The 26,230-nt window shown below is 38.4% G+C and overlaps 3 protein-coding genes across 3 annotated transcripts; 2 read left to right on the top strand and 1 right to left on the bottom strand.

The window, feature by feature from the left end:
- Positions 1-3,405: 3,405 nt before the first annotated feature.
- LOC121629591 (phospholipid-transporting ATPase ID-like) lies at positions 3,406-17,956 on the bottom strand. Its single transcript, XM_041969250.1, has 28 exons — positions 17,626-17,956; positions 16,678-16,760; positions 16,391-16,449; positions 16,151-16,264; positions 15,825-15,923; positions 15,661-15,722; positions 15,446-15,518; positions 15,259-15,329; positions 15,045-15,127; positions 14,238-14,396; positions 13,712-13,800; positions 12,829-13,022; positions 12,532-12,740; positions 12,391-12,434; positions 12,143-12,308; positions 11,690-11,878; positions 11,216-11,331; positions 10,763-10,927; positions 8,459-8,570; positions 8,176-8,281; positions 7,540-7,690; positions 7,084-7,267; positions 6,776-6,999; positions 5,492-5,575; positions 5,164-5,409; positions 4,841-4,979; positions 4,010-4,140; positions 3,406-3,899 (listed from the first exon to the last, which is right to left on the bottom strand). The coding sequence occupies exons 2-28, from the start codon at positions 16,730-16,732 to the stop codon at positions 3,636-3,638; spliced, it is 3,588 nt and encodes a 1,195-aa protein (XP_041825184.1). The 5' UTR covers positions 16,733-16,760; positions 17,626-17,956; the 3' UTR covers positions 3,406-3,635.
- A 4,242-nt stretch (positions 17,957-22,198) lies between these two features.
- Positions 22,199-23,230, top strand: LOC121629605 (heat shock protein 30-like). Its single transcript, XM_041969274.1, has one exon. It carries the CDS (start codon positions 22,380-22,382, stop codon positions 22,992-22,994), a length of 615 nt encoding a protein of 204 aa, XP_041825208.1. The 5' UTR covers positions 22,199-22,379; the 3' UTR covers positions 22,995-23,230.
- Positions 23,231-24,070: 840 nt separating this feature from the next.
- Positions 24,071-25,091, top strand: LOC121629606 (heat shock protein 30-like). Its single transcript, XM_041969275.1, has one exon. The coding sequence runs from the start codon at positions 24,256-24,258 to the stop codon at positions 24,868-24,870; it is 615 nt and encodes a 204-aa protein (XP_041825209.1). The 5' UTR covers positions 24,071-24,255; the 3' UTR covers positions 24,871-25,091.
- Positions 25,092-26,230: the final 1,139 nt, after the last annotated feature.

The raw sequence follows: 26,230 nt of genomic DNA, 5'->3' as shown, positions 1-26,230 counted from the left end.
AGAAGACAACTGCTCCCTTCAGTAAATATCTTTACTAAAGAAAAAGCAGCATCTTGGATGCTGGATAGAGGGCAACATTAAAAATAAATCACTGCTCAGGCCATGACCCACTTTTGAAAACCCCGTCTACATACCTTATTTTATCAGAACATCTGAGTTTAAAATACCTACATAAAGAATAGAATATACACACTGTGTTTAAGTATGTTTCTGGATACTGAACTGCTTCTGGCAAAATGTTCATGTAACTTTGGATGGAAATTAATATTGTTATACTTGTAGAAACTTATCAAAACAATACCATAACTAATGTGTGTCATAAAGCTAAGTTTTCTCATGGATGGATGGAGTACTTTTATAAGAATACTGCCAAGAACCAGAGAGAAAGAGATGGAGATAATCAGCCTGTTATCACCTGTAGTCATATGCGTTAGTTTCATGCAGTCAAAATGCAGTACACACCCCCCACTGCTGCTAATGTGGCATCTGGGAGCGTGCACTTTCTAAGGTTGGGGGTAATCCTTAATTTAGACACAAGGATTACAGCTGACACCACTGCTCTCCTCCGTTCTGCTTGTCTTTGTATGTCTCTGTTTCTACATACATTCACACACAGAGACCATTAGTCAAACATCTAAACTCTTTAAGTCGCCATCAAAGCTTTGTTTGATCTCCGATAAGACAAAAAGTCTTAAAAACAGTCATCAGCTGCTGTCAGGCTCTTCACATCCAGATTTAGGCTGTGTGGATGAAACAGAGCTCTCAAATCGACACCTTCAAATGATTTAACTATTCTTGTGTGTTGATAGTCGTGTTTTTGGTGGTCTTGTTAAAAATTCTTAGTTTATTGACTCAAGTAACAGATAAGAATGTAATGATTGGCTAGGTCTGTTAGATTTGAAAAAAACCCATCACTGGTTAAAGTGTAGGTCAGGGGTCATTATTTAAACTACAAGCAGAATGAACAAATGTAAGTTTTGTGGCTGAAAATGAATACTTTTTACACTAATTTCAGTCTGGAAATTCTCTCAGGGGCGATTCTCAGAAAAGCCCTCCTCTGTTCAATCATTGTATATCACTGGAGACGGTATTAATGTGTCCTCAGTGCAGAACGCTGTTGCCTGGTAGGCAACAACACAGTCACGGTCCAACTTGAACTACCATGTGCGAAATTCTCTTTCTCTTGAAGTTGACACTGCTGTCTCTTCTTACAGAGGTCAGCCACTAAGGCCAGTGTGCTGCTTTTCATTTGGACTTTGACCAACAGGGATTGTGTGATACTTTCAGAAAATAATGCCGTTTCATTTGGACTGTATCTTTGTAACTATCTTTGAACATGTTTATTTATAAACTGGCAGTTTTGTCCCCCAATTTTTCCCATTCTCTTGCTCTCTGTGTTGCACAAAGAGCTATTTTAAATCAAACTGCTGCTTGCTCTTGTCTCAATAAATGTCAGTGTGTGTATTTATGTAATTGAGGATTAAACTAACTGCACTCTGGCTTCATCTTTCAGGTTGTAGAAACTATCTGTTAGGTGTATTTGAAGCTTTTTTCATAATGAAAAAGGGCAGGATTATTATCAATATGCTCTGTCATAGTTAGCATGTGCCACACATGGTGGCTATTTATGCAACATGCCTGTTCTCATTCCTATTCCATACTGTAGGATCACGCAGTGACCTTCACTACAGTGAAGCCTGCTGACTGTGCGGCATAGCCATGAGGGAAGGTGCACTAAGTGAGGTTTAAATTGGAGGGTAAGAGCTGAATGAGCCAGTGTGTTTGCATTAAAATTCTATTTGATCAGCCAGATTTTGCCTAATTTCTGTATGAGGAATATTCTTCTGTTATTTGCCTGTTTTTACAATCAGACAAATTATAAATCTGGAATTTTCTTATCAGCAGCATCTTTTATCTGCTAAGTGAATTCTCACTGTTTCTCAATTTTGCATTATGCATGTCTTCACGATGCTATAAAGTGTGATATACGCCACCTGTTCTTGTGGAGTCGGGAGCAAAATGAAAGCTCTTCTGGATCTGTGCCATACTGGGACAGCCTCTACTTGTGAGGTCATTGCTGGCTGTCATAGAGGACACTGCAGTTCTGGGCAGAATGTAGTCATGAGTGGATCTGCAAATGTGCAGTGTGGTTTGTACAGTTAGACCCAGAAATTTTTGGACAGCAACACTGTTTTTATGATAAGGGTTCTGCATGCTACCACACTGGATTTGAAATTAAATGACTGAGGCAGATTTGAAGGGCAGCCTTTCAGGTTTAATTTAAGGAATTGAATAAAAATATTCTATAAAACAATTTCAGAGTCTCCTCATTTGACATTGGAAAAATGAACATTGGCAGAAAAAAATGGTAATTTTAAATATTTTGTTGGTTTCACAGACGATGACTGCTTGGAGTCTGGAACCCATGGACATGTACAGATACCAGGTTTCCTCCTTTGTGATGCTTCTCCATATGTTTTGGGTTGTTGTTGGCTACATATTAAAGAGCTGTAATTCCCAAACCCTTCCTCCAATTTGGATGTGAATGCCATCAAAATAAAGCCAAAAGTCTGCACTTCAAACCATGTTTGTCTTAAATATATTTTGGTTAACAACTAAAAATAACTAAATTTGTGTCAGTATCCAAATATCCATGGATATGATTGTACGTTTGGGAAGTAAGAGTGAATAAGAAAGGTGGGCAGGATGAGTAATCTAGTGAAAGTGCTCGGGAGCATACATAATGCAAAAAGCAGACATCTGTGTTGAAGGTTTCCAAATGAGGTCTGGTTCTGAAATATTTAAAATGATTAGACATTTTTGCCCTTCAAACAGGTTTTGATGCAGGTTCTGTATTTCATATTAAATTGATGGGCGTGGTAATGTTCTGTATGTCTGTTTCAATCAGTCTGCAGCTATGAAGGTTATATTATTCATTCTGAAGAAGGAAAAATACACAAATTTTAGTTTAGTTTATTCACAGCTAATCCCAAGCAGAAACTAAGATTAATAATTCAAAACTTCTACTAGAAAATAAAAATAGTATTTAATGAGAATTAACATGTGAAACAATTCATATAACAATATATGAAACTGCATAACAAATTAATTTACTTGTCTTCCATGGGTGCCTGCATCAGTAATTATCTTAAAAATCAACTTTGTGTTTGACTGTGTATAAATATTTTAAATAACATTAACAGTAATTTGTGTATAGTTATATAAGTGGTACTTTATACTCATGTTTTAAATGGTTTACACTATAACAACCCCTATTTGATATTGAAAAATAAAGTATTAAAAAAAAATCTCTGCTTCAAACATTTAACTTTAAAACAGTGTCAGCAGTAATGAAAAGCTACAGGATATAAATGTTGCAGTTGTTGAAGACACCGTGCAAAGCCACCAGAATGATCCTTTTAATGTGGAAACTCAACACTTTCACAGTGATGTTAACATTCATTCAATGTAAAACACAACAGATTTAATGATGACTCAGTTTTGAGTATTATTCGTTAATCTGAAAAGCGTCCAGGCAGGGATCCTTTGTCAAGTCTGATTTGAAAAAAAAAAAAAAAAAAAAAAAAAGGAAGAAACAACAAATATATCCTCTGCAGTGTTTTAGTCATTCATAATTAAGGGCTCTGTGGCTCTGATTCCTCGGTTATGGTCCGGTAGTGCTGTGGCCGATTTTCAGCCAGGGGAGAGCCTGTTTGGGTAAACAGGGATGGTCGACTTCTCAGGGGTCGTTTAAGCAGGAACCTTTTAGAAGTAACCAGATCACCATAACCCTGGGAGTGGGAGAAGGCATAGCCTGACCGACGGGTGCTGACACGCCTGGGACGTGGGCGGTCAGGAGCAGGTGCTGGCAGTACCTCCTTTCTCATTTTATATCTCACCTAGAAAACATGGACAGAAAAGACTTATTTGCAAACTTTTGATTACAAGTCAATTCACTATTTATTCTGATCCTTTGTCAGGGTCCACTAACTCTCATGTGCCTCCTCACCTTGTCATTGATTGTTGGCCGGATTTGTATGACAATGAAGCGGTATGCCACTACAGGTGTAATGCAGAGGAAAGAGGTCAGCAAGACTGTTAGCCACATGCTTGGTTGATTCAATGAGTTTCTTGCAGTGCCTAAAATAAAACAAACAAACAAAAAAACAACATATATGTTAACACTGAAATAAAACTCAGCTTAACATTAAAGCCCATAGAAAAAAGGGATCATAATTTAATGAGCAAACCTAGAGGACAGCTTTTTTGATGGTAACCCAAATCTCATGTATTTCAGCTAAAGGTATGTTGTATAAGTTATAGTGCCATCTAGTGATTAAAATTACAAATTGCAACCAGCTTAATACTCCATAACTTTTCAAAAATAAAGCTTTGAAAGTCTTATCTTTTGTAATATCTTAAATGATAGAAAAACAAATCAACTGAATTAAATATAATCTTTAATTAATTGGCTTTCTTTTTGTGTCCAGAGAGGACTTCTGTTTTAAGCTGGAATTGAAGTGAGCCAGTTTTAGATTTGACCTTTTGTAATAATCTGGTAGTGTGGCATGCATAAGTGCAAGCTTGAGTATAAATATCTAAGATGATAAAATATAAGGGCTATATTATTATACTGGAATTCTGCCTAATTATAATTCCAAATGTTAAATACAGTAGCTTTGATGTTGGCTCCTTATGTCTGTCTTTCCTCTAAAAAGACAGATTTTAGAAGAGGAAATCATTACATAATATTAACCAGAAGACAAATTGTACATTTTCTTGAACAAGGACAGAACTAAAGGGACCTATACTCTTCCATTAAAGAGCTGAATCTACTTACCAATAAAAGGAAACATAGAGGTAAAGATGATAAACATGCCATTGCTGTACATGGTGAATGTTATAGCAAAGTAGGCAGCCAGGCTGCCCCACACAAAAAAATGGTTGACTCCTGTCCAGTAATAGGTGTCCAGAGAGATCTGAAAAACAGAAGCTTTTCTTTTCTTTCTTTCTTAATTGTTCTTTTTCTTTTTATTATCATGCAACAGTTCATCTATGGCACATTTAGACTGCATTACAACAAGGAGAATTTTAACATCATTACTTCGTTTTTACAGCTGTCGTTTCGTTATTGATGCTGTAATGTCTGTGGTGGGTCCTCACCTGTGCAGTCATAACAAAAAGCAGACAGGTCTGAGCCAGTAAAGCAAAGGACTGATAGTCTGCGATGTCTTTTCCGTCATCTCGGACGGTGTCGTGTGTTGCAGCCCATGGTATGAAGAAGAGGATTAGGGAACAGTAGCAGCTCTGCATCATGCAGGTCACAAAGGCTTTCTTACTGAAATACATGTTCAGCTGGCCTGGAGCATAGAGCTGAGGATACTGGAAACTCCAACGGCCATTTACATCCTGCATAAACAGAGGATGATAGAAATGGATTAGAATCTGGCAGATACAGACCCCAGGGTGTAGAAAAACAACCAGTACATACCTGGTCAAAGATGCTCAAGCTGATGATGGGAAGTGCTGTGTACATCATGTTGTAACAAGTGACGAACCACTCGTCATACATAGTCTAACAAGACAACATTGAGGTAACTGTTAAATGTTATATTCATGCTTAGGATAGAAAAGTTTAAAGCCATTGCTTTTCAGAAAACATTTCTATAGCATATTTTCTGGATGGAGATGCAGCACATCTTACATGTCTTATATCTGATGGATAATGGGATAGGGACCACTGAGACAAATTTGGCTGACAGGGAGAAGGGGAAACAGAAAATAAGGAACAGAGATCATACAAGACTGTTAAATATGGATAAAAAAGGCTGGAAAGCTTGATGTCCTAGTCAAGGTTTATTTTAGGAATTGACAGATCCCTCCAAATATTAGACAGTTAATAATTTCCAGGTCACAAGCAGTAAGACAGTTTAGAAAGGAGACCAGGAGGCATAAACATGATGATCTGAAAGACAAATATGTGCACATGCACTGTGTAATACACGTATTCGGACTATTCTCCTAATTCTAAAAAGACAGAATGCTGATTATAGCCTGTACAAAGTTGCATAATGCACTGCCTGGTCAAAAAAATAAAAAGGTCACACACACTAACATATTGTTGGATTCCAGCAGCATTCTCTGTGGCATTGTTTTGATAAACCTCTGCAGTATCACAAGATTTATTTCCATCCACCAAGATTTTGTATTGATGATGATGAGATGTCTGACACTGTACAAAGCCTTCTTCAGCACATCCCAAAAATTCTCCAAGGAGTTAAGGTCTAGACTCTGTGGTGGCCAATCCAGTAAACAAATACATTTGGTGATCTTAAATTACTTAAGATCATATATATTATTTTTATAATTTTTATTAAAAAATATGATAGTGGGGAAATGAATAAATTTATTTGTTTGTGATATGATTAGATCATAATGGTCTCAGAAATTCTGGATGACCATCATATAATGGAACTGTTGCAATGAGCCTCGCCTGCTAACCTACTAGTGAAATTTGACCTGAAGTGCAGTTTATAAACAGAGCTCTGGCGATACTTAGAAAATATGGAGGAAAATGTGTAAAACTAAATGTTTGTGATTCCATCAATGTCTAAAATGTATGCTGGGTTATTACATGGAAAAACTTGTGCAATGAAACCTACAGACATTAAATACCTGCCTAGTTTGTACCTAGGTTGTGGTGTGTGCATTCAAAATAGATGAATGACTATATCCAAGCATGGGCTAATAATGTAATCCCAGTGCGTGTCATTACCTGTGCAGAGAAGCCGCAGAAGAATGCATACCAGAAATGCACGAGGGTGAAGGTGAAGTTCTTGAAAAAAAAGTAGCGGAGGAACTTGCACATGCGTATGTAGGACCAGCGACCGTGCACCAGCAGGAGGCGCTGGAGGTAACGGAACTGAGCAAATGAGAAGTCGCTAGAAAGAACCGCCTGCATCCCCTCCTGACCACTAATCCCCACACCGATATGAGCAGCTGCAAGACAGACAACATGTGTATTCAGTTCCCAATGTACTGAATATACAGGTGTGCGTATCAGTTCCTGATGTGTGAGCTTACCTTTGATCATGCTGACATCATTAGCTCCATCACCAATGGCCAGAGTAACTGCCTGCTTGTATTTCTTGACCAGCTGCACCACCTGGGCTTTCTGTAGAGGGGTGACCCTGCAGCAAATCACCGCCTGACACATACACGCTGTTCTCAGCAGATCTAGCTCCAAATCTTTCTCCAGCGCAAAGGCCTGAAGATGAAACAGCAGTAAACAGAGTTGTACTGAGGTTAGCATTCAGGCCCCTCTAATGCAAGCCCACCACCCTAAAAGGATTGAAAATAACCCGCTTTTATTTATTATATATATTATTTATATTATTATTATATTATTTATTATATATATTGATAATTTATTTGTAAAAAAATAGCAATAGAAAAACTTCACCAAATGGCATAATTGAGACAGAATTTCCTGATTCAGCAGCTACATCACAAAAGTGCATATCTGAAAAGTATTCTTACCAAGCTGTGTCCATTTATTATCAGACCATATTCTCCGTTTACTTTCTCATCCTGCACAGTTTTTGTTTTCTGGAGCCAAAACAGGCCTGCACGAGCTTCAATCACAGTTGGCTCCTCGGCTGCTTCTGGACACATTTTCCTTCTTGCTCTCCTGAAAACACGAGGACAGGAGATTCATAAATAACACCTAAATTTAATTTATGAAGCAAGTTGTTTCCATAACACCATATTGGGCCAAGATTTATTGTTGAACAAAAATGACCTACAAAACTATTTAAAACCTACCATTAATTAGTGTTTATTAAAAGAAAGGGCTTAAATGTTATTTGTTCAGACAGAAAATGATTTGATATTAATTTGATTGCTGTAAATTATTCAAAGTAATCTGAAGGATTTTATATTTCAGTATGATGAAAAAAAAACAACAAACAAAAAAACACCTTAAATCAGTGTGTCATTAAGAACCTGTTAGCTCAACACTGACAACAGCCAGACTGTATTTGAAATACAAAACAACAACATTTAAGGGAGCAGTTTCTGGAAGCAAAATGATAATATATAATAAAAATAATAATAATAGTAATAAAAAGCTCACTAATCTGCTTCCCAGCAGAAACCAGTTTGTGATTGGCTTACTGTAGCTCCTCCCTGACGCCTTCAGCTGTATTGGCTGCCACAATAAAAACATCCGTCATCTCTTCTCTCAGCATGTTGCAAGAATATCCAATATTTTCTGCCGTCTCTGTTTCAAAACAATAATGGCAATAAATGTAGTCAAAATTATCAATCAGTTTGATAATATCTGACTCGGTCAGCACAGCGTCCTCACACAGTGGAACAACATTCAGAGTCATATTAGAGTGTTTTTTCGCCAGTTTTTAAATATTTGATGTGAATATCAACATACAGTAAAACCAACCTTGTTTATCTCCAGTCAACACCCAGATTTTGATGTCAGCTTTAGCCAGTTGCTCAATGGTCTGTGGCACACCGTCTTGCAGTTTGTCCTCCACAGCTGTTGCTCCCAACAGCTGGAAAGCAAAAGTGACAGTGGGGGTTTAAAGTAATGCAATGTAAAGCCAGAGGACTCTTTAATCACACATGGCAAAGAAAACTATAGTTTACCTAAAACATTGGTGCAATGTATCTATTTTACAATCATTCGTTATCTTTACCGCTTAGTCCATTACAGGTCGGGGGTGAGCTGGAGCCTATCCCAGCATTTAACAGGTGAGAGGCAGGGTACAACCTGGACAGGTCACCAGTCTATCGCAGGGCCAACACAGATATGGACAAACAATCATTCACACACACACTCACTCCTAGAGAGAATTTAGTGTGACCAATTAACCTAACATGCATGTCTTTGGACGGTGGGAGGAAGCCGGAGAACCCATGCATACACAGAGAACATGCAAACTCCACGCCTACCTCCTGCTGAAACTCAAACCAGCAACCTTCTTGCTGTGAGGCTGCGGTGCTTACCACCACACCACTGTGCAGCCTATTTTACAATCATACTATTAAACAAGAATACTACACTGCCTGAAAAAAGTCGCCATCAAAAAACAAAAAAATCCTAAAAAACACACTAATATTTCGTTGGGCTGCCTTTAGCTTAGATTACAACATTTGTTGTAGCATTGTTTTTAATAAGCTTTTCACAAAGATCTTATGTTAATGATGGGATAGTCTTACCACTGCACAAAATTTTCCCCAGCACATCCCATTGATTCTTAATGGGGTCCAGGTCTGGACTCTGTGGTGGCCAATCCATGTGTAAAAATGTTGACTCATGCTCCCTGAACCACTCTTTTACAATTTGAGCATGATGAATCCTGGCATCGTCATCTTGGAATATGACCGTGTCATCAGGGGAAAAAATCCACTGATGGAACAACCTGCTCATTCAGTATATCCAGGTAGTCAGCTGACCTCATTCTTTGTGCCCATAATGTTGCTGAATCTAGACCAACTGCAGCAACCCCAGATCACAGACTGGTCCCACAGGCTTGTACAGTAGGAACTAGGCCTGATGGCTGCATCACTTCATCTGCATCTCCTCTTAACACTGATGCTCCCACCCATAAGGGTCAGAAAATAGAGCACATGCAATCATATAAAAACCTTGGGACCACAATTGAGGAAAATCTTTTGATGAAAACCGCTAATCTGTCATTGGCTCCTTTACTGCCTCAGAAAACTCATTCATTTCCACATTGACCAAACAGTCTTAACTCTGTTTTATTGTTATTTTATTAAGTCTGTTTAGTCTTTTTGCTTGGTGCAATGGTTTGGTCAGACATAACCAAATAGTGAGATTGTGTTGTGAGTCACAGTCATATCCAGCCTCCCTGTACACTAAACAGGTACAGAGGATGGCTTTAATAAATTCTTAATAATTTTTATTTTATTCCATTTATTTTATTCTTTAGCTTTGTTTATCATTGTGACTTTTAAATTCTATGTTCTTATGCTGAGTTTTATCCCAGAGATTGTTTTTATTTCCCTAAGGTTTTATATTGTGTTTTCATTCTTATATATTTTTATATATCTTGATCTTATTTATTTTATCTTTTTACTTGTTTTGTCACTCAATCAAATACCTGTCTGCCAGGTTCATTGTGTGTTTTGTTATGGAATGCCAAATGCTATTATTGTTTCTGCAAAACAAATCTATTAATAAAGTAAACATGATCCTTGAACCTTGAAATCTGGACTTATCAGACCACATGACTTTCTTTCATTGCTCCAGAGTCCAATCTTTATGCTGCCTAGCAAATCGAAGCATTTTTTTCTGTCTTTTTTGAGTTCTTTTCACATTGTTTGTGTAGAAATGTTCTTACTTTCACTATTAAACATAGCCTGTTAAACATGTTTTTCTTCAGTTTAATTCACTAAATGTTTAAGTGAATACTGATCATGATCATTCAGACATTTATTTAGATCACATTTCTTCCAGGACAATGATCTGCCTGATGACAATAATTTGACCCTTTTTTATCTTTTCCATGACATGATGTGTCTTTCCACATACTTGTTTAAGAAAGAAGCTACTCATTGCATTAAATAACTTGTTGCCAGATGAAAGATAATAGTCCATGCAGTAATTGTCTAATAGGAGGATCATACCTATTTGCTTAGTTATATCCAGGTGGTGACATTTTCTTTGGCCAAGCAGTCAAATGCAGCCTATCTGGTTACACATTTCAGTAGGACTTACGATCAGATCTTTCTCAATATCTTCATAAAGTTCATCAAGTCTCTCTTCTCGATCGTCCATGGCAGTGCTGGCATCTTGGTGGCGCTGGCTCCATGTCTTCATGTAGCGCTCATCCAAGTCCTTGTAGGCCAGAACCAGCGTACGGAGGCCATCACCTGCATACTCCTAATGTGTTTGGATAGTTTATAGCAGTGATCCCCAACCCTGGTCCCCAAGGTCCACTATCCTACAGGAATTAAATGTTTCCCTGCTGCAACACACCTGATTTAAATGGATCTCTGATTTGCTCTGCACATGTCTCTTATTGAGCTATTAATTTGAGTCAGGTGTGTTGCAGCCAAGAAACATGGAAAGTCTGCAGGACAGTGGGTCTTGAGGACAGGAGTTGGGGATACCAGCTTTACAGCATTTGAAAACACAGATTTTATATGTATACCCAAATGTTTCTCTTACATTAAGGTGGTTATTGGTAACTTCCATTAGTTCATTACTAGAGGGGTGTAGTCTTTCATAGATGATGGTGTCTGCTCCTTTGCAGAATAGGGTCAACTTGCCCTCGGGGCTCCGTACTGGAACAAAGAAAATCACAAAGTTTGACAAGTTCGTGAGAAGCTACAAACAATAAGGAAATCTATTAAACTGTTGCCTCCAACAGGTGGTAGGAAGGAAATATGACTTGAACATATTTCTTCAGCAGAGCAAACATCATTCTCAACTGTTGACCGTCACAAGCAATCGAATGCAGAAAGGAGTAGGGGTTGATGATGTGATTACACACAGTCCTCTCAACACTGGGGTATAAGTTTTTTTTTTTTTTTTTTTTTCCTTAAAGTTTGTGATTATGTTTAATCAGTTACATGACAAATATTCCCTTAAAACACTTCCGCTTGCTTGCAGGATATTTGGGAGGGCAGTTTCTCCTCTCACCTATTACTGACATTCTCTTCCGCACATTGTTGAAGTCCAGAACAGCGAGAAGTTCATATACAACTTTCTTGCCCATCTCCATGACAGTGATGGTTTCTGGTGTCCGAGAGCGGAACACAAAACCAAAGTTCCTCGCTGCTGTCACCAGAGCACCCTCATCGGGAGACTGAGCCTGATAGTTAAGCTCCCCTATCAGGTGAGAAAAAAGGACAGAAAAAGTGGTTTAATAGAGGAGAAAAGTCAGAGAGAAGCTAAACATAATGAATGCTCTAACTACAATAACAATGTCAACTATGTAAGAATGGGGACTGCTGTTATTCAGGAGTAAGGTGCATTTGGATTTCACTAAATCGTGAACAATCTAATCAAAATGAGGACACGAACTGCAGTATAATACTTCTGGTTTAAGCCACTAATAAGAAACAATAAAGATAATCATCAGAGGACCCTCACCCTCTTTCTTTTCCTCAGGCATGACGGTGTGGCACAGAGCCAGCAAACGGAAGAAAGCCTGAACCTCTGGGTTTCCCTCTCTCACTGTCTTCAACAGATTGTGATCATGAAAGACAAACTTTGGATCTGCCAGCTGATTCCAGGAGAAGTCCACCTTCTCTGTTTTCTACAAAGGTGATAAAAACATATGGCAGTTACATGGAGGATGCCTAAAGTAACATAATCATATGTCTGAATTGGCCTCTCACCTCTGTTATTTCCACTCTCTGTCCAGAAAAGTCATACAGCTCTCCTGAATTAAAGAAAAATACACCTCAGAATCCTCATCCTACTGATGTGTAAGTGTGTATTCAACCTGTTATATTTCATTTGAAAGCAAAGCTGCTCACCGTAGGCTTTTCCATTAATGGAGCACTTGTTGAAATTCATGATGTTCTGCGTCAGGGTGCCGGTCTTGTCACTGAAGATGTATTTAATCTGACCTAGCTCCTCATTGAGAGTGGTGGTCCTAGCCTGTGCAGGAGTGTCCTTCTTAGGGTAATACATCTTCCTGTCCCAGTCTATGAAGAAGCTATTCACGAGGCGAATGAGCTCCACACTGACATTTAAGCACAAACAGAAAGAGTCAAAGCTCACATTTTTATTGCTGCTCTGATTTAGCTTTAGTTTTCTTTGCTGAAACATACCTGACATAAAGAGAAATGGGCACCACCGTGTTGAGGACGATGACGTAGGACCAGAAGGTGAGGAAGGATGAGAGAGCAGTGTTAATACCTGGTTCACGAGGAAGAAACACTGTGAACACAGAGCCCTCCCTGACCTCCCAGATTGCATTGCCGATGGCCAGAATGGAGCACAAAGTCGCCAGAAAACCAAAGATCTGGTAAAATAGACACAGCACAAAAATTCTCTTTAAATGAAAAACAAAAAGATTTAAGAGATCAATCATTTGAAAAACAAATATGCATCTAAATAAAATTGCTCATATGATTGCAAAGATCTGAAAGGCCACTTAGTAAATAAAAATGATTTTCAACAACAAAAATTAAGCAGATGTCTAAAAAATTTGCTCAGTGTCAGTATTTTTCATTTTTTCTAAAACACAGCTTATATGTAATGTCTTTTTCAGACTTGATAATAACACATGCTACTTGATATCTTCCTTTGATGAGAGTATGTAATTCATCTGTACACTGTCCTGGAAACTGTACATTGTGTTTGTGCTCCATCACCAAGAGTATCTTGATATTATGTGGAAGATATGATTCATTTGTCAAAGTGGTTCTCCCTTTCTGCCCTTTAAATTGTGTCAATATGAATCTCCTCATGCTACAAATGATGCTTTGCAGATTTTTCATTTATCAAGGTAGAAAGCATGACAGAAACTCTTTAATTACAAGGAATAAAGTTTCTGAAACAAATATTTTTATTGTCTTTCTTTCGCAGAATTCTCGTTAATTCTCCAGAGTTTTAAGGGTTCGTTATTAACTTATAAGTGATGCATTTGTAGACATGGATTCCCCTGATATAATGTAATGTCTTTATGTTTTTGTATGTGCATCAACTCACACACAAAACCAGAACATTCATCAGGTGATCAATGCTGGTGCGTTTGAATGTTGTCTTTCCACTGTTCTGCATCAGTTTGGTGTCAGGACCTGAAAAGATGAATAAATCCAGATACACTGATAGTTATGCAGATAGTTTTCAGTATTTGTGTTTACACAGAATAGTCGGTAGATACTTTACGTACTTTAGCTTACAGTTAAATAAACTTTACACCTGTGCCTGAGTGAAGCTGCAGTTAATTGAAGTTATAAACAATAACCACAACAGTCACAAAGTTGCTGCTCAAACGAATAAATCTAGCTGCCATTATCTCTTTAAATATCATAACTGGTAGTCATTTTACAGCAGCAAAGTCCTTGTAATTTGCGCTTAGAATTTTAAATAATTATTGCTTCATCGAGTGTTGCACTAGCGCCCTTTACAGGGCCTGTGCATACATGACTGGTAAACCCCATCAGTACCTGCACAACATCTAATATCACTGATGCATACCATCCAATAACTGAACTGGAAGCAAGGTATTTACCTCCAAAGATGACCATGCCGAAGCACCACTCTGTGTTCCTCAGAGTACATCCTCTGAGCAGCACTTTGTCGTTGTCCAGGCTGTACGTTTGTCCGTTCACAGTCAGATTTCCTTTGAATTTGTCGAGACGGTTGTTGGGAGGCTCACATCGCACTTCACCTGAGAGACGCAGGTAGGTGACAGGAGCATGTCCAAGTTAACAGAGAATAGGTTTTGGAAATTACATAAAATGTTTTCAACACAGATATGAAAATAAAACCAGTCAGTGTCGTTGTGGATCCCAAAAGGTGGCTTTTTAAATTAGCTTTCTCTCAATTTTTCTTGTAAACAAGTCTGAAAGTTCATAACAGGCCGTTCGATGAATCTGTATCCTCTATTTTTGCAGTGACGCTTTTGTAATATACAGAATGTGATTTTGCTAAGCCATGTTTAAAAATGCATCAACATTTCAGGAAAAAAGGCTTAATTGTTTCCTCACAGTAGTGTCAATAAACTTAAGAGTTTAGAACTTTTTTCTTTAATAAAAAGATCTTGAATGTTTGATTGATCTGACCACAATATATGTTTACATGGTGTGATGGTTAATTCCAGATACCAACAAGTCCAAAAAAGTCCATTGTAAGTGTTGGCTTGTTATCTTTGTCTTTGAGGCCTGTGTTATTGGGTTTATTGTGTATATTAAGCTCATCAAAAAATCCAAATATCTTGAAAATGCAGAATTTTCTTTATGATACTTGGTGAAAGAGTCAAATTGTGCATCTAAAAATCTACCTCTCTGTTTTTTTAATTTTGTATTCAGCTTCTCACCCTTGAAGCTAGCAAGTGCTTCGATGGAGTCTCCCAGTTCTCCAGTTACTGTCAGGGCCTGCTTCACTTTCAGATTGGTTTCACTGGGGGAGACAAAGAGGACATGAGAAAGATGCGACAGAAGGGAAATCCAAGACAGTGTGAGACTTAAGCTGTTAGCACAGGTACACACACACACACACACACACACATATGCACAGTGCTGCACACTCACCCATCTAACTCAGCTGTTTCTACATAGACCAGATTGAGAGGCTCACTGCTGGAGAGCAACAGAAGGTCTGCCTGACAGATGAAAACAGAGAAAATAAAAACATTACTTGAGTTAAGTTATAATTTCTTTGCATTTTAAAATTTAACTCTCAGTTATATAATCTTTACTTTAACTAGTTCATACTTACTGTGACAAACTCGTTATTCTCCAGTTTAATTATGTCCCCAACCTGAACCTTCATCCATTTTTCACTTCTCAGCCTGCAGGGAAACAGCATGAAATATTATCATTGGACAACATTAGACGTAGATTAGAGAAGTAAATCTTTGTTGTTGTATACGAAGTTGTGTTTAGAGTACTTTACAAATATTTGATGTGATGTTTATACATGAAATGACTCACTCTCCATCAATGAGGACGTCCACTGTGCGGTTATTCACCTGCTTGTCACATTTGTGTCTGTTCTGTTCGGTTCACAGAAGAGAAAACATGGTTTGCTCGCATCTTACTGCCTCTAGTTATGTAGCAGACAAATCCTGCTTTACATTTCAATAACTGAATCTTACTATGTCATCGTTGGCATCTTTGGCTGCTGTTATAGACAAAACTATGATCAAAGGCACAGCCGTGGTGAACCAGGAGAGGGAGGACACTTGTGGGATTAGCTGTAACACACACACACAAGCATGCACAACTTATCACTCTGCATCTGTTGAATTTTTTAGCTTTCAGACATTTAGACACCAAATGTTTTAAAGATGACATTTGCAAACAGATCAGTTTATGCTACATTCAGATTGGATTTGTTTTAAAAATGAAAATCTTTCATTGAAATATAAAATTTAAGATTTGACTGCAAAAAACAAAATGTATGGTAGCTTTATATGTCTACCTGAAGGAGAAGAAGAAAAAGGAAGTAAGCATTAGCAAGTCTCCGGAACTGTTCAAACAGGTTAAGAGGCAGGAAGGTGAAAATATTGTATTTGGAGGTCTTGATGGCATTGTTCTGCAGAAGAAGAGACAGACAGATGTCATTTAATTCAGCTCACAGCAGCACCTCACACTCCAATTATAACTCACCACACAGTTTAGAGTAATAATGGAAATGCAGCATTGTGCAGTGTGCACTTACAGCATAGTGGTAAGACAGGTTAAAAGGTCTGTCATTGGCTCGCACGTGTCTCTCTGACTCTGAAAGAAAAAGTAAATGCAATTTTGACATTAACAGAGGTATTATGGTTTGTGACAGCAGGCACTTGGGAAAATAAATGTCAGAAATAAATGCTGTAAGGAAAAGTATTTGTGCTGCTGATTATGTTATTTTAAACTTGACATATAAAAAATCAAAAACAAAACAATAGAAACTACCAAAAAATGTATGAAACATGTATTGTAATGCCTGCGTGCGTGAGCGCTCACCTTGCTTATTGCGTCCTCCAAAGAGGTTGTCAAAATATGACACAGCTGATCCCATTTTAGCTGAAATTCTCCATATTTTACACCTGAATAAAATGCAAGTGAATATATTTGCATGAGGGATGAGGCTGAGTTAGTGATGCTGAGAGAAAGATTTCTTATTAATTGATCAATATGCAACTGTGACAAATGCCAATGGGAACCAGCTAATTTCTTTAAGGATTGTCTATGATTGTGACTCATTGTAAGAATTTCTATTATAATTTGAGGGCTGGGTGATAAAACAGTCTCAAAATTAGACTGCAATTAAATTTAATCGCTCTGATATGCATGAGGCATTTTAAAGTAATCCATATCCCTTAGTACACTCCAGTCCACTAGTTAGCGATAATAGCCTGATTTCTAACCACCATTAGGGAATATTTAAAGAAAAAGTTTGGTTTTTCAGCTAAAAAGAAAAACAAAATGTTTCTGAGCATTTCGAACACAACATGCCACTTACTGTGTAAGTTTGTGTAAAACCAACACAGTATCAGGTGACATTTACAAAATCCTTCAGATCTTATCTGTGCTCTAAAACTGTAAAAACATATCACCACTCCTTTCTCAACCCTTTGCACCAGAGTTATGTCTGGGTAGCTAATCTATAATCACATTATGATAAAGACACAAGTTTCTCATGTATCAACATAGCTCTATAGAAGATTAAGAAATTCCCACATGCATTATTTTTACATTTTAATGCTTAATAGTTAGGAAAAAGTTTTAAAGGGAAGCAAAAAAATGGAAATATCCAGATTTTACTCTTCTCCATCTATATATCAGGGTAGAGAAGACCAAACTTAGCCAATCATGGCTACGTTTGGTTTGGTTTGAGCCTGTCGATCCATCACAAGACTGGACAACTAACTTTTTCAAGTGTATTAAAGCAAATGAAGATCAGCCACATACCTCAAACAAAATGAGATTTCCTTTTAGGTCATGAACACCCATGTACAGTGTTAAATATAATATAGGGGGAGTTCTGCAGCTTCCTGCTTTCTCTTTGCCTTCATCTCAAATGACATAAATCCAGGTCCTCGTCTGTGCTCTGAACCGATGAACAGGCACCCAGTCTAGTCCAGTATGGAGAACGGGGTTTAATTGGGGTCTGGCTCCGGCTGGATGAAAGACAGCGTGGTTGATGGGTGAAATACTATAAGGGTAAAAGAAGCACCTTTTAGATAAGGTTTCAGGTTCACAAAGGAAGAGCTAGGATCTCCCTGTAGCTTGCAACTCAGGGCTTATACAAACAATCCAGTGATCTTTGGACCTGGATGGTGTGCTAGTGTAAGAGGGGATGGGTAGTAAAACAACAACAAAGGTGAATGGCTGCAGCCAATAGGAGCCAAGATGATGGTTGTGATCAGGGTCAGGTGCATAGCTCACTCTTTGATCAGTGTGCATGCTTATACTAAAGTTATCTTATCATATTTTCTAACTCTAACTTTTTTGTTTTTGTTTGCATTTAAACTTAATCTTGTGACATAATTGTCAATGTGCAGATCCAGCCGCTTTAAACTAAGTAAATGTCATATATTAGCTTGAACACAAGGGAACACTGTGTGTCCAGGGGACCTCAACATAAACCACTTACTAAATTGATTATTCTTGATGTGAATGTGTGTGTGTGTGTGTGTGTGCTTTTCATTTGAAACCTCACTATTTTCTTGCAACAATAGTTGTCTTTAAATTGGTAAAACTGAAACATCCTACTAAACAATGAAAGAGGGAAACATTTAGCCAAACTTGAAAAATAACAAAACTAAACATAACACATTTCAATGCAAAGCAGTGTAGCTATCATCAAAAATTGAAATAAGGCCAAAACTATCAATAATATCTCTTTGCTTGATGTGACTATGTTATTAAAAAAATCCCCTTAGTAAATTTCCTGGACTGCAACATTTCCTTATAATGTAAACCAGGAGGTATTTTCATATTTACTCAAACCATCACAGCAAAGCTAGAGATCAATGCATCTGAAAAACAGTTACTTCACACATTCTTATTAACAGTTTACAGAGTGTAAAACATGAGACGAGAAAATTGGGGAGGTATGGATTCTTGTTTAATCATTCACAGGGAATAAGCATCCTTTGTTCAGTAGAGGCCTCGCCACTTTGGTGAGGAATGTGGTTGGAAAAAAAGGTTTGGTGGTCAAAACTAGTATGGATAAGCTAGAAGCCATTAGTTGTAGTTTGAGCAACAGAAATAGTGAGTGTAGGGCAGAGGAGCCATACTGGGAAAGTGACAGTGAACTTGGCAAGGTGTTATCAAGAACATGTATTAATCTTTGGATGAATCCAAGTGTTTTGACATGACAGAGTACATTCCTACCCTTTCTTATGGTCATGAGCTGTGGGTAGTGACTGAAAAAACGAGATTCATTTATCCATCCATTTTCTGCTGCTTATCCGGAGTCGGGTTGCGGGGGCAGCTGCATAAGAAGGGAAACCCAGACTTCCCTCTCCCCGGCCACATTCACCAGCTCATCCGGAAGGATCCCGAAGCGTTCCCAGGCCAGCTGAGAGATGTAGTCCCGCCTCTGGCAGCCACCCAGCTCACACTGCACCCGACCCCTTTGGCCCCTCCTGCAGGTGGTGAGCCCACGGGAGGGGAGGCCCATGTCACCCTTTCGGGCTGAGCCCGACCGGGCGGGCCCCATGGGCAAAGGCCCGGCCACCAGGCGCTCGCCTCCATGCCCCACCTCCAGGCTAGGCTCCAGAGCGGGGTCCCAGTGACCCATGTCCGGGCAAGGGTCCTTGCTTTCTCATCATCATAGGGGTGATTTGAGCCGCACTTCGTCTGGTCCCTCCCCTAGACACCTGTTGCTATGGGTGACCCTGCCTGGGGCATGAGTCCCCGACAACATAGCAGCTAGACAAACAAGAGCACAGATACAAGAGCACAGATACAAGTAGCAAAAATTAGTTTCCTCCTCTTGTTTCTCTCTTAGAGAAAGGGTGAGACACTCAGTCATCTAGGAGCTTGCTGCTTAGGCGACCCGACCCTATATAAGCAGTGAAGAGTGGATGGTTAGATGGATTGGCAAACTCTGAATTAACAATGTATAACATATTAATGATGCCAAAGATGCCTTGCATCACTGTCAGTACTAATTATAAACCCCCCAAAAATGTTTATTCATATGTAAAAGTGGGCAGTGTTGAAGTATAGATGTTCCTTAATGTAGCTATAAATAAGGCAAATGACTCCAATACATTTTTTTAATTAAAACAGTTTGCTGTCATTACTAGTTTCTCACCTTCATATACAGTTTCACTGAACTGAAGAAGCAAACCTTTGATATAGATTTGGTCTTGAAATTGCTTGTCTTACCAAATTAAATTAATGAAATTAAGTCCACTTATGATGATCTTCACTAAGAGGCTGAAGCAACTTTCTTTGTCAAAGTAAAACTCAAAAAAGTATTTATTTTTACCACGCTCAGTTTTCCACCCTTGAAGTTTTGATAAGATAACTCGGTGTTTATCGCTCGTCTTTATGCTCCCTCAGACAATACCATGTCATTGCTACATATGCTGTGAAACAGTTTGCCATTTCTTTTCCCTATGACAAGTACTGATAAAGTTTATCTGCCAGCAGATTAACATTATCAGTACTCGCTTGTCCTTCATTTTCTGTCACATCAGTTCCTTTTTTTCAAAGGAAAAACTAGGGCTGGGAGATTAATCGATAAAATCGATAAATCGAATTTTCCATTTCTGGAGATTCATTTTTTTTTAAAATCGGGATTTTTTTCCATAGTTAGTTAGCAGCAGACTTAGCCCTCCCTCCACACCAGAACGGTGTTTGTCTGACAGATTTTCAGTAAAGTGACCCTTCACTCACGCCTGGGATTTAGCTGTGCGTATAACTGCAGTGAGAAATGCTGCTCTCTATGAGATGCAGAAATCAACTTAACCCACAAACCCTAGTTAAGAGAAAACCTTCATCAGGGGAATTATTCCTGCAGTGGATCCTGTATGATAAGGATCCAGATGGAAAGAGATCACGGATGCATTGTGTCGCATATTTCAATGTAAGATATGAAGTCGTTTATATGGTGGAAGAGCTATGACATTATCTGCTTTATTTTTTCTAGCATTCATCTATATAAACAAATGAATTTTTTTAATAAATTTTTTATGTTTTGTAAAAGAAAAGGAAAAAAAATCGATTAAAATCGGAAATCGGATTTGGTTATAAAAAATCGGAGATTTTATTTTTAGGCCATATCGCCCAGCCCTATTGTGGACATACCAAATGAGAGGGAAATGCAGGAAAAGAGGTAGGGTTAAGAACTGATTTTTATTGTTTGTTTCACAACATCACAAAACCAATTTTACAAAGAGACAGCAAATGGAGAAAGACTGGCAGATGATTTCAACAACTCCTGCTGGGCTGGAGTTAATTTAATACTCATCCCATCTTGCATTTGGATACAAGAGAAGTAACATAACCCCAGGATCTCACAGACACAGGAGAAATGTATACAGTCATGTCTGGATACACACTACAAGTATATTGTAAATCTGTTAATGTTTTTTTAATATAAAATTGGAAAAATTTACATTTTTAATCAGCTTCTTTTTTATTTATATTTAGGATGTCATGACAAAATATGAGGTAATCTTTGTGCTAAAATCTAGAAAATTCCAAAGAGTTTTTGCAACCTCAATCACTGGTATGATCCTCCAAGTTACAAAGACTCTTAACACAAACTAAATGATGACTTTGAAGACAGAACTGCCTTTTCTTAGTCCATTCACTCCTAATATGAACTCAAAGGGCATTTTCCCACATTATGTCCTTATGGTGGTGCAGTAGTCATTACTGTTTGATCATTTCCACACATGCTGCAGTTTCCTGCCACTGTCCAAAGACATGCATATTGGGTATTTTAAGTAACTGCAGGTATGAGTGAGAATGCATGTGTGTGTCTCTCTCTGTTAGCTCTGTAATGAACCTGTCTAACTCAGAGCCTTATAAGGGGAAGTTGAGAGAATGAGCATAGAATATTTATGAATTACCTCTACTACAAAACCCATACTCGGGTATCATTGGAGCATAGCCTGATGTCAAACTAAGCTGTAAAGATGAAGTAACAAAGTGGCTCATTAAGTCTATGACTGACTGGCTTATTAAAGTTTCAGTGCACCATTTGGAAGGACGGAAGTTTCTGCTACTCACCAGAAAGGGAAAGTTTCAGGTGCAAAAGAGCAACTTAAAACGGACTGCATGTAAGGTGACATGTGCTGCTAATTCATTTTTTTCTTCAATCTCATTTCCTTGTGAAAGTACCCTTAGAGTAAACATTATTGTCATTTAAAAAATCAGTAGAAAGACAGTTTTAGACAGTAGACAGTAGAATTTGCACATTTGTTTTGTTTACCTTTATTGGTAAAAAGCAATACCGCTATTCCAAACCGCATCAAACAACAGGAATGACGTTGCAACATTATGCCCCTTGTGCAACAGCTCCACCCAGTGGAGATGTGTGGTAATAACCAGAACCTTCCTGAAGACTCTGGACCTCCTCCAGTTAGAATATAAAGCTGGGACAGTCCCACTGCTGAGACAGAAAGCAACACAGAACAGAACAGACACCTGAACAGAGTTTCATCTCAAAACAAGAGGACTCACCACTAAACACACTGAAGATGCTGTGCTCTCCTGGATTCCAGTCTGCCCTCAGTCCATTCATGGACTTCTACTGGCCTGTACGCAGTCTGTGGCCAGAGGTCAGACCTCTGCTCTACCAGCAGGATCTCCTGCAGAGAAACCTGCAGGATCTGCACAGCCGTCTGGAGATGATGGACAAATTTCAACGCAACATCCTGAAGAAGACGGAGCCTTTGCAGAGCAGCGTGGTCCTGCAACCAGTCTCCTTCCAGCTGGAGAAAGAGGGAGAGCACTTTGGCCTGACCCTGGACACGAGAGGCTTTTCCCCAGAGGAGCTGTCTGTCAGGCAGGTGGGCAGGAAGCTGAGAGTCAGTGGGAAGACGGAGAAGAAGCAGGAGGACGAGAAAGGCTCCTACTCTTACAGACTCCAGGAGTTCAGACAGGAGTTTGATCTGCCTGAAGGGACCAACCCTGAAGACGTCTCCTGCTGCCTGTCTCCAGACGGAAAGCTCCACATCCAGGCAGCCAAAGCTCCACGTGTTGAGGAGGCTGAGAGAGAGCTGACTATCAAGAGGAGCTCAGAGGAGGAAACACAGCAGAGTGTGTGTTCACAGGCAGAAGAGACCAGAGAGGAGACACACAACAGATCATAGAAGGAAGCTGAAGACATGGACTGATATACATGATGTTGTACTAATGCTTTATATTGATGAATGATGACTGTGATTTAATGTATTTAAACGCAGAAACTTTTTCACTGTTTTCCACAAAGAAGTAAAAGTTCAGCTTTCAGAGTCAGACTGACAAACATGTAAATGTGCCATAAAGAAATGTTTTATATTGATGGAAGACAATTATATTTACTATGTCATGTTTTTATGTTGCTGATTTGAATAAATTCCTCAAATTTGAATCATTTGTGTCTTTGTTTTTTTTTTTAGAATACATTTAATGTGATTTTCAACTTGCCAGGTCAGTAAAATATAAAAAGATAAAAACTAGATGAATATTAACACAGCGGTTTTAATAAAATGTATAAAAATGTATTTAAATAAATAAAAACTGGAAAAGTAATGTTTGCATTATTGCAAGTAAAGTAAGTCAAACAATTGTCAAACTTGTGAAAATCAAATGTTTTATTTTTGTGAATAAGGATTATTCTTAATTTAAACTTTAATTAACTCAATATGTATACAAAGTATGTGATGCAAAATAGACTAATTACTGCAAAACATTACATCAAAAACCAGTTTTAGCAGAAATATTACTTGTAAATGTCGTTTTGTACTGTGTTTAAAGGATATCACACCTTTTTGTGTTTTAATATTTATTTTTCCTTATTGGTTAAAGAATAAAAAAACAGTGGTTGTCAAATTAGAGAAAAAATATCAAACAACTTTACAACTTTATTGGCATAAAGGCGATTGTTTTTTAAATTTTAAATGTTTGTTGGAGACATAATTTCTGCAGTTTTCAAAGAAGCCTGAACCAAAATAAAAATGTGATAATATTTTATTTAATGGATCTATTGAGCATAAAGTGTTTATTCATTCTAACAAAACTCTCATTATTTATTTATTTATTTATCTAATTTTGTTTGCATTCATTCAATCATTACTTCTTAGTCAGTTTGTCTTTTCTTTCTTCTTTTTAAATATTACATTAAGATAAGAACATGTAGAGCAACGTCCTGAACAGGAATAACAGTGACATCATGACTCCAGTGAAACAGCGCCACCCAGTGGAGATGTGTGGTAATAACCAGAACCTTCCTGAAGACTCTGGACCTCCTCCAGTTAGAATATAAAGCTGGGACAGTCCCACTGCTGAGACAGAAAGCAACACAGAACAGAACAGACACCTGAACAGAGTTTCATCTCAAAACAAGAGGACTCACCACTAAACACACTGAAGATGCTGTGCTCTCCTGGATTCCAGTCTGCCCTCAGTCCATTCATGGACTTCTACTGGCCTGTACGCAGTCTGTGGCCAGAGGTCAGACCTCTGCTCTACCAGCAGGATCTCCTGCAGAGAAACCTGCAGGATCTGCACAGCCGTCTGGAGATGATGGACAAATTTCAACGCAACATCCTGAAGAAGACGGAGCCTTTGCAGAGCAGCGTGGTCCTGCAACCAGTCTCCTTCCAGCTGGAGAAAGAGGGAGAGCACTTTGGCCTGACCCTGGACACGAGAGGCTTTTCCCCAGAGGAGCTGTCTGTCAGGCAGGTGGGCAGGAAGCTGAGAGTCAGTGGGAAGACGGAGAAGAAGCAGGAGGACGAGAAAGGCTCCTACTCTTACAGACTCCAGGAGTTCAGACAGGAGTTTGATCTGCCTGAAGGGACCAACCCTGAAGACGTCTCCTGCTGCCTGTTTCCAGACGGAAAGCTCCACATCCAGGCAGCCAAAGCTCCACGTGTTGAGGAGGCTGAGAGAGAGCTGACTATCAAGAGGAGCTCAGAGGAGGAAACACAGCAGAGTGTGTGTTCACAGGCAGAAGAGACCAGAGAGGAGACACACAACAGATCATAGAAGGAAGCTGAAGACATGGACTGATATACATGATGTTGTACTAATGCTTTATATTGATGAATGATGACTGTGATTTAATGTATTTAAAAGCAGAAACTTTTTCACTGTTTTCCACAAAGAAGTAAAAGTTCAGCTTTCAGAGTCAGACTGACAAACATGTAAATGTGCCATAAAGAAATGTTTTATATTGATGGAAGACAATTATATTTACTATGTCATGTTTTTATGTTACTGATCATAGAAGAAAGCTGAAGACATGGACTGATATACATGATGTTTTCACATTGTTGCGTAGCTGTTTTTGTACTTATTAAACTTTTTATATCCAGGCAATAAAAAGAAACCTTCATTATAGAAATGTGCTACTGCAAATCATTTACACTTTTTCCTTAATTTGTTTTTCTCCCTGTTTTTCTTCCCGTGTAATCTCCAGGTTGAACAGTCTTCTTCAGGGAAATATATGGACAGTGTTCAGAATTCTGTTTAAGAAATGTTAGATCCTATCAACATCCACTAGGTGTCAGATTAAGACAAAACTTTCAATGGGTGCTTAAAAATGTCCCACTATACATCATGAAAATCTCCAAAAATACATTAGTCACAATGGTTGCAAACTGGAACTATAAAATTACACATGAAGTTCTTTCTTCTTCTTTTTTCCTTCTATTTTTAAAATTGAAAAATGTTTCCAACAGTCAGTCTGCTTTGCATTTTGGAGTGAGATGTATTTATCTCCCTTACTGTTACAGTAATACTTAACCATGAGATATATCTTTAAACTCAACATTACCACAATCGGGCCCCCATAAATTGGAGTCAGGTTTTTGTTCTCCTTATTACCTAAAAACAATCAGGGCATTGAGCTAACATATATGGATTCTGTGCAGCTCAACAATAAACCTTAGGTATAAATTGACCACAATACAGACTACTGGTCCCAACAAGATTAGTAAATATACCAAAATAAGTCCTAATGAGGTAACAAAAACAAGAACATGCTGGGTATTAACCCAGTGCATTAACAAGGCACTATAAAGCAACATAAAATAACATTACCCACCCATATTCCTTTTACTTCTGCATTGTTCATGAGTTAATGTCAGCAATTACCCAAGGGTATTTGGTCTCTCCCTGGCTCCTGTCAGGCTGTCTGCACTTTTTTTGTCCCAAGAATAGATGAATTGCCCCGTAAACGTGGCACAGCGGAGCTGGAGGAGAGAAACTTTCTTTAGGGCACTCACTGTGACTTTTGATTTATATTCTATTCATGGAACTGCTCTTTGTGTTTCACAGTAGTGGTGACAGAATGTTTATTTAGAGGGTTTTTAATTTATCAGAGGTCTGTTCTCCCCCATAATTC

The sequence above is a fragment of the Melanotaenia boesemani genome, chromosome 19, assembly GCF_017639745.1.
Source record: "Melanotaenia boesemani isolate fMelBoe1 chromosome 19, fMelBoe1.pri, whole genome shotgun sequence".
In the NCBI taxonomy this organism is placed as follows: Eukaryota; Metazoa; Chordata; class Actinopteri; order Atheriniformes; family Melanotaeniidae; genus Melanotaenia; species Melanotaenia boesemani.
The sequence above is the reverse complement of the archived record's forward strand: the minus strand, read 5'-3'. Positions and strand labels throughout refer to the sequence as shown.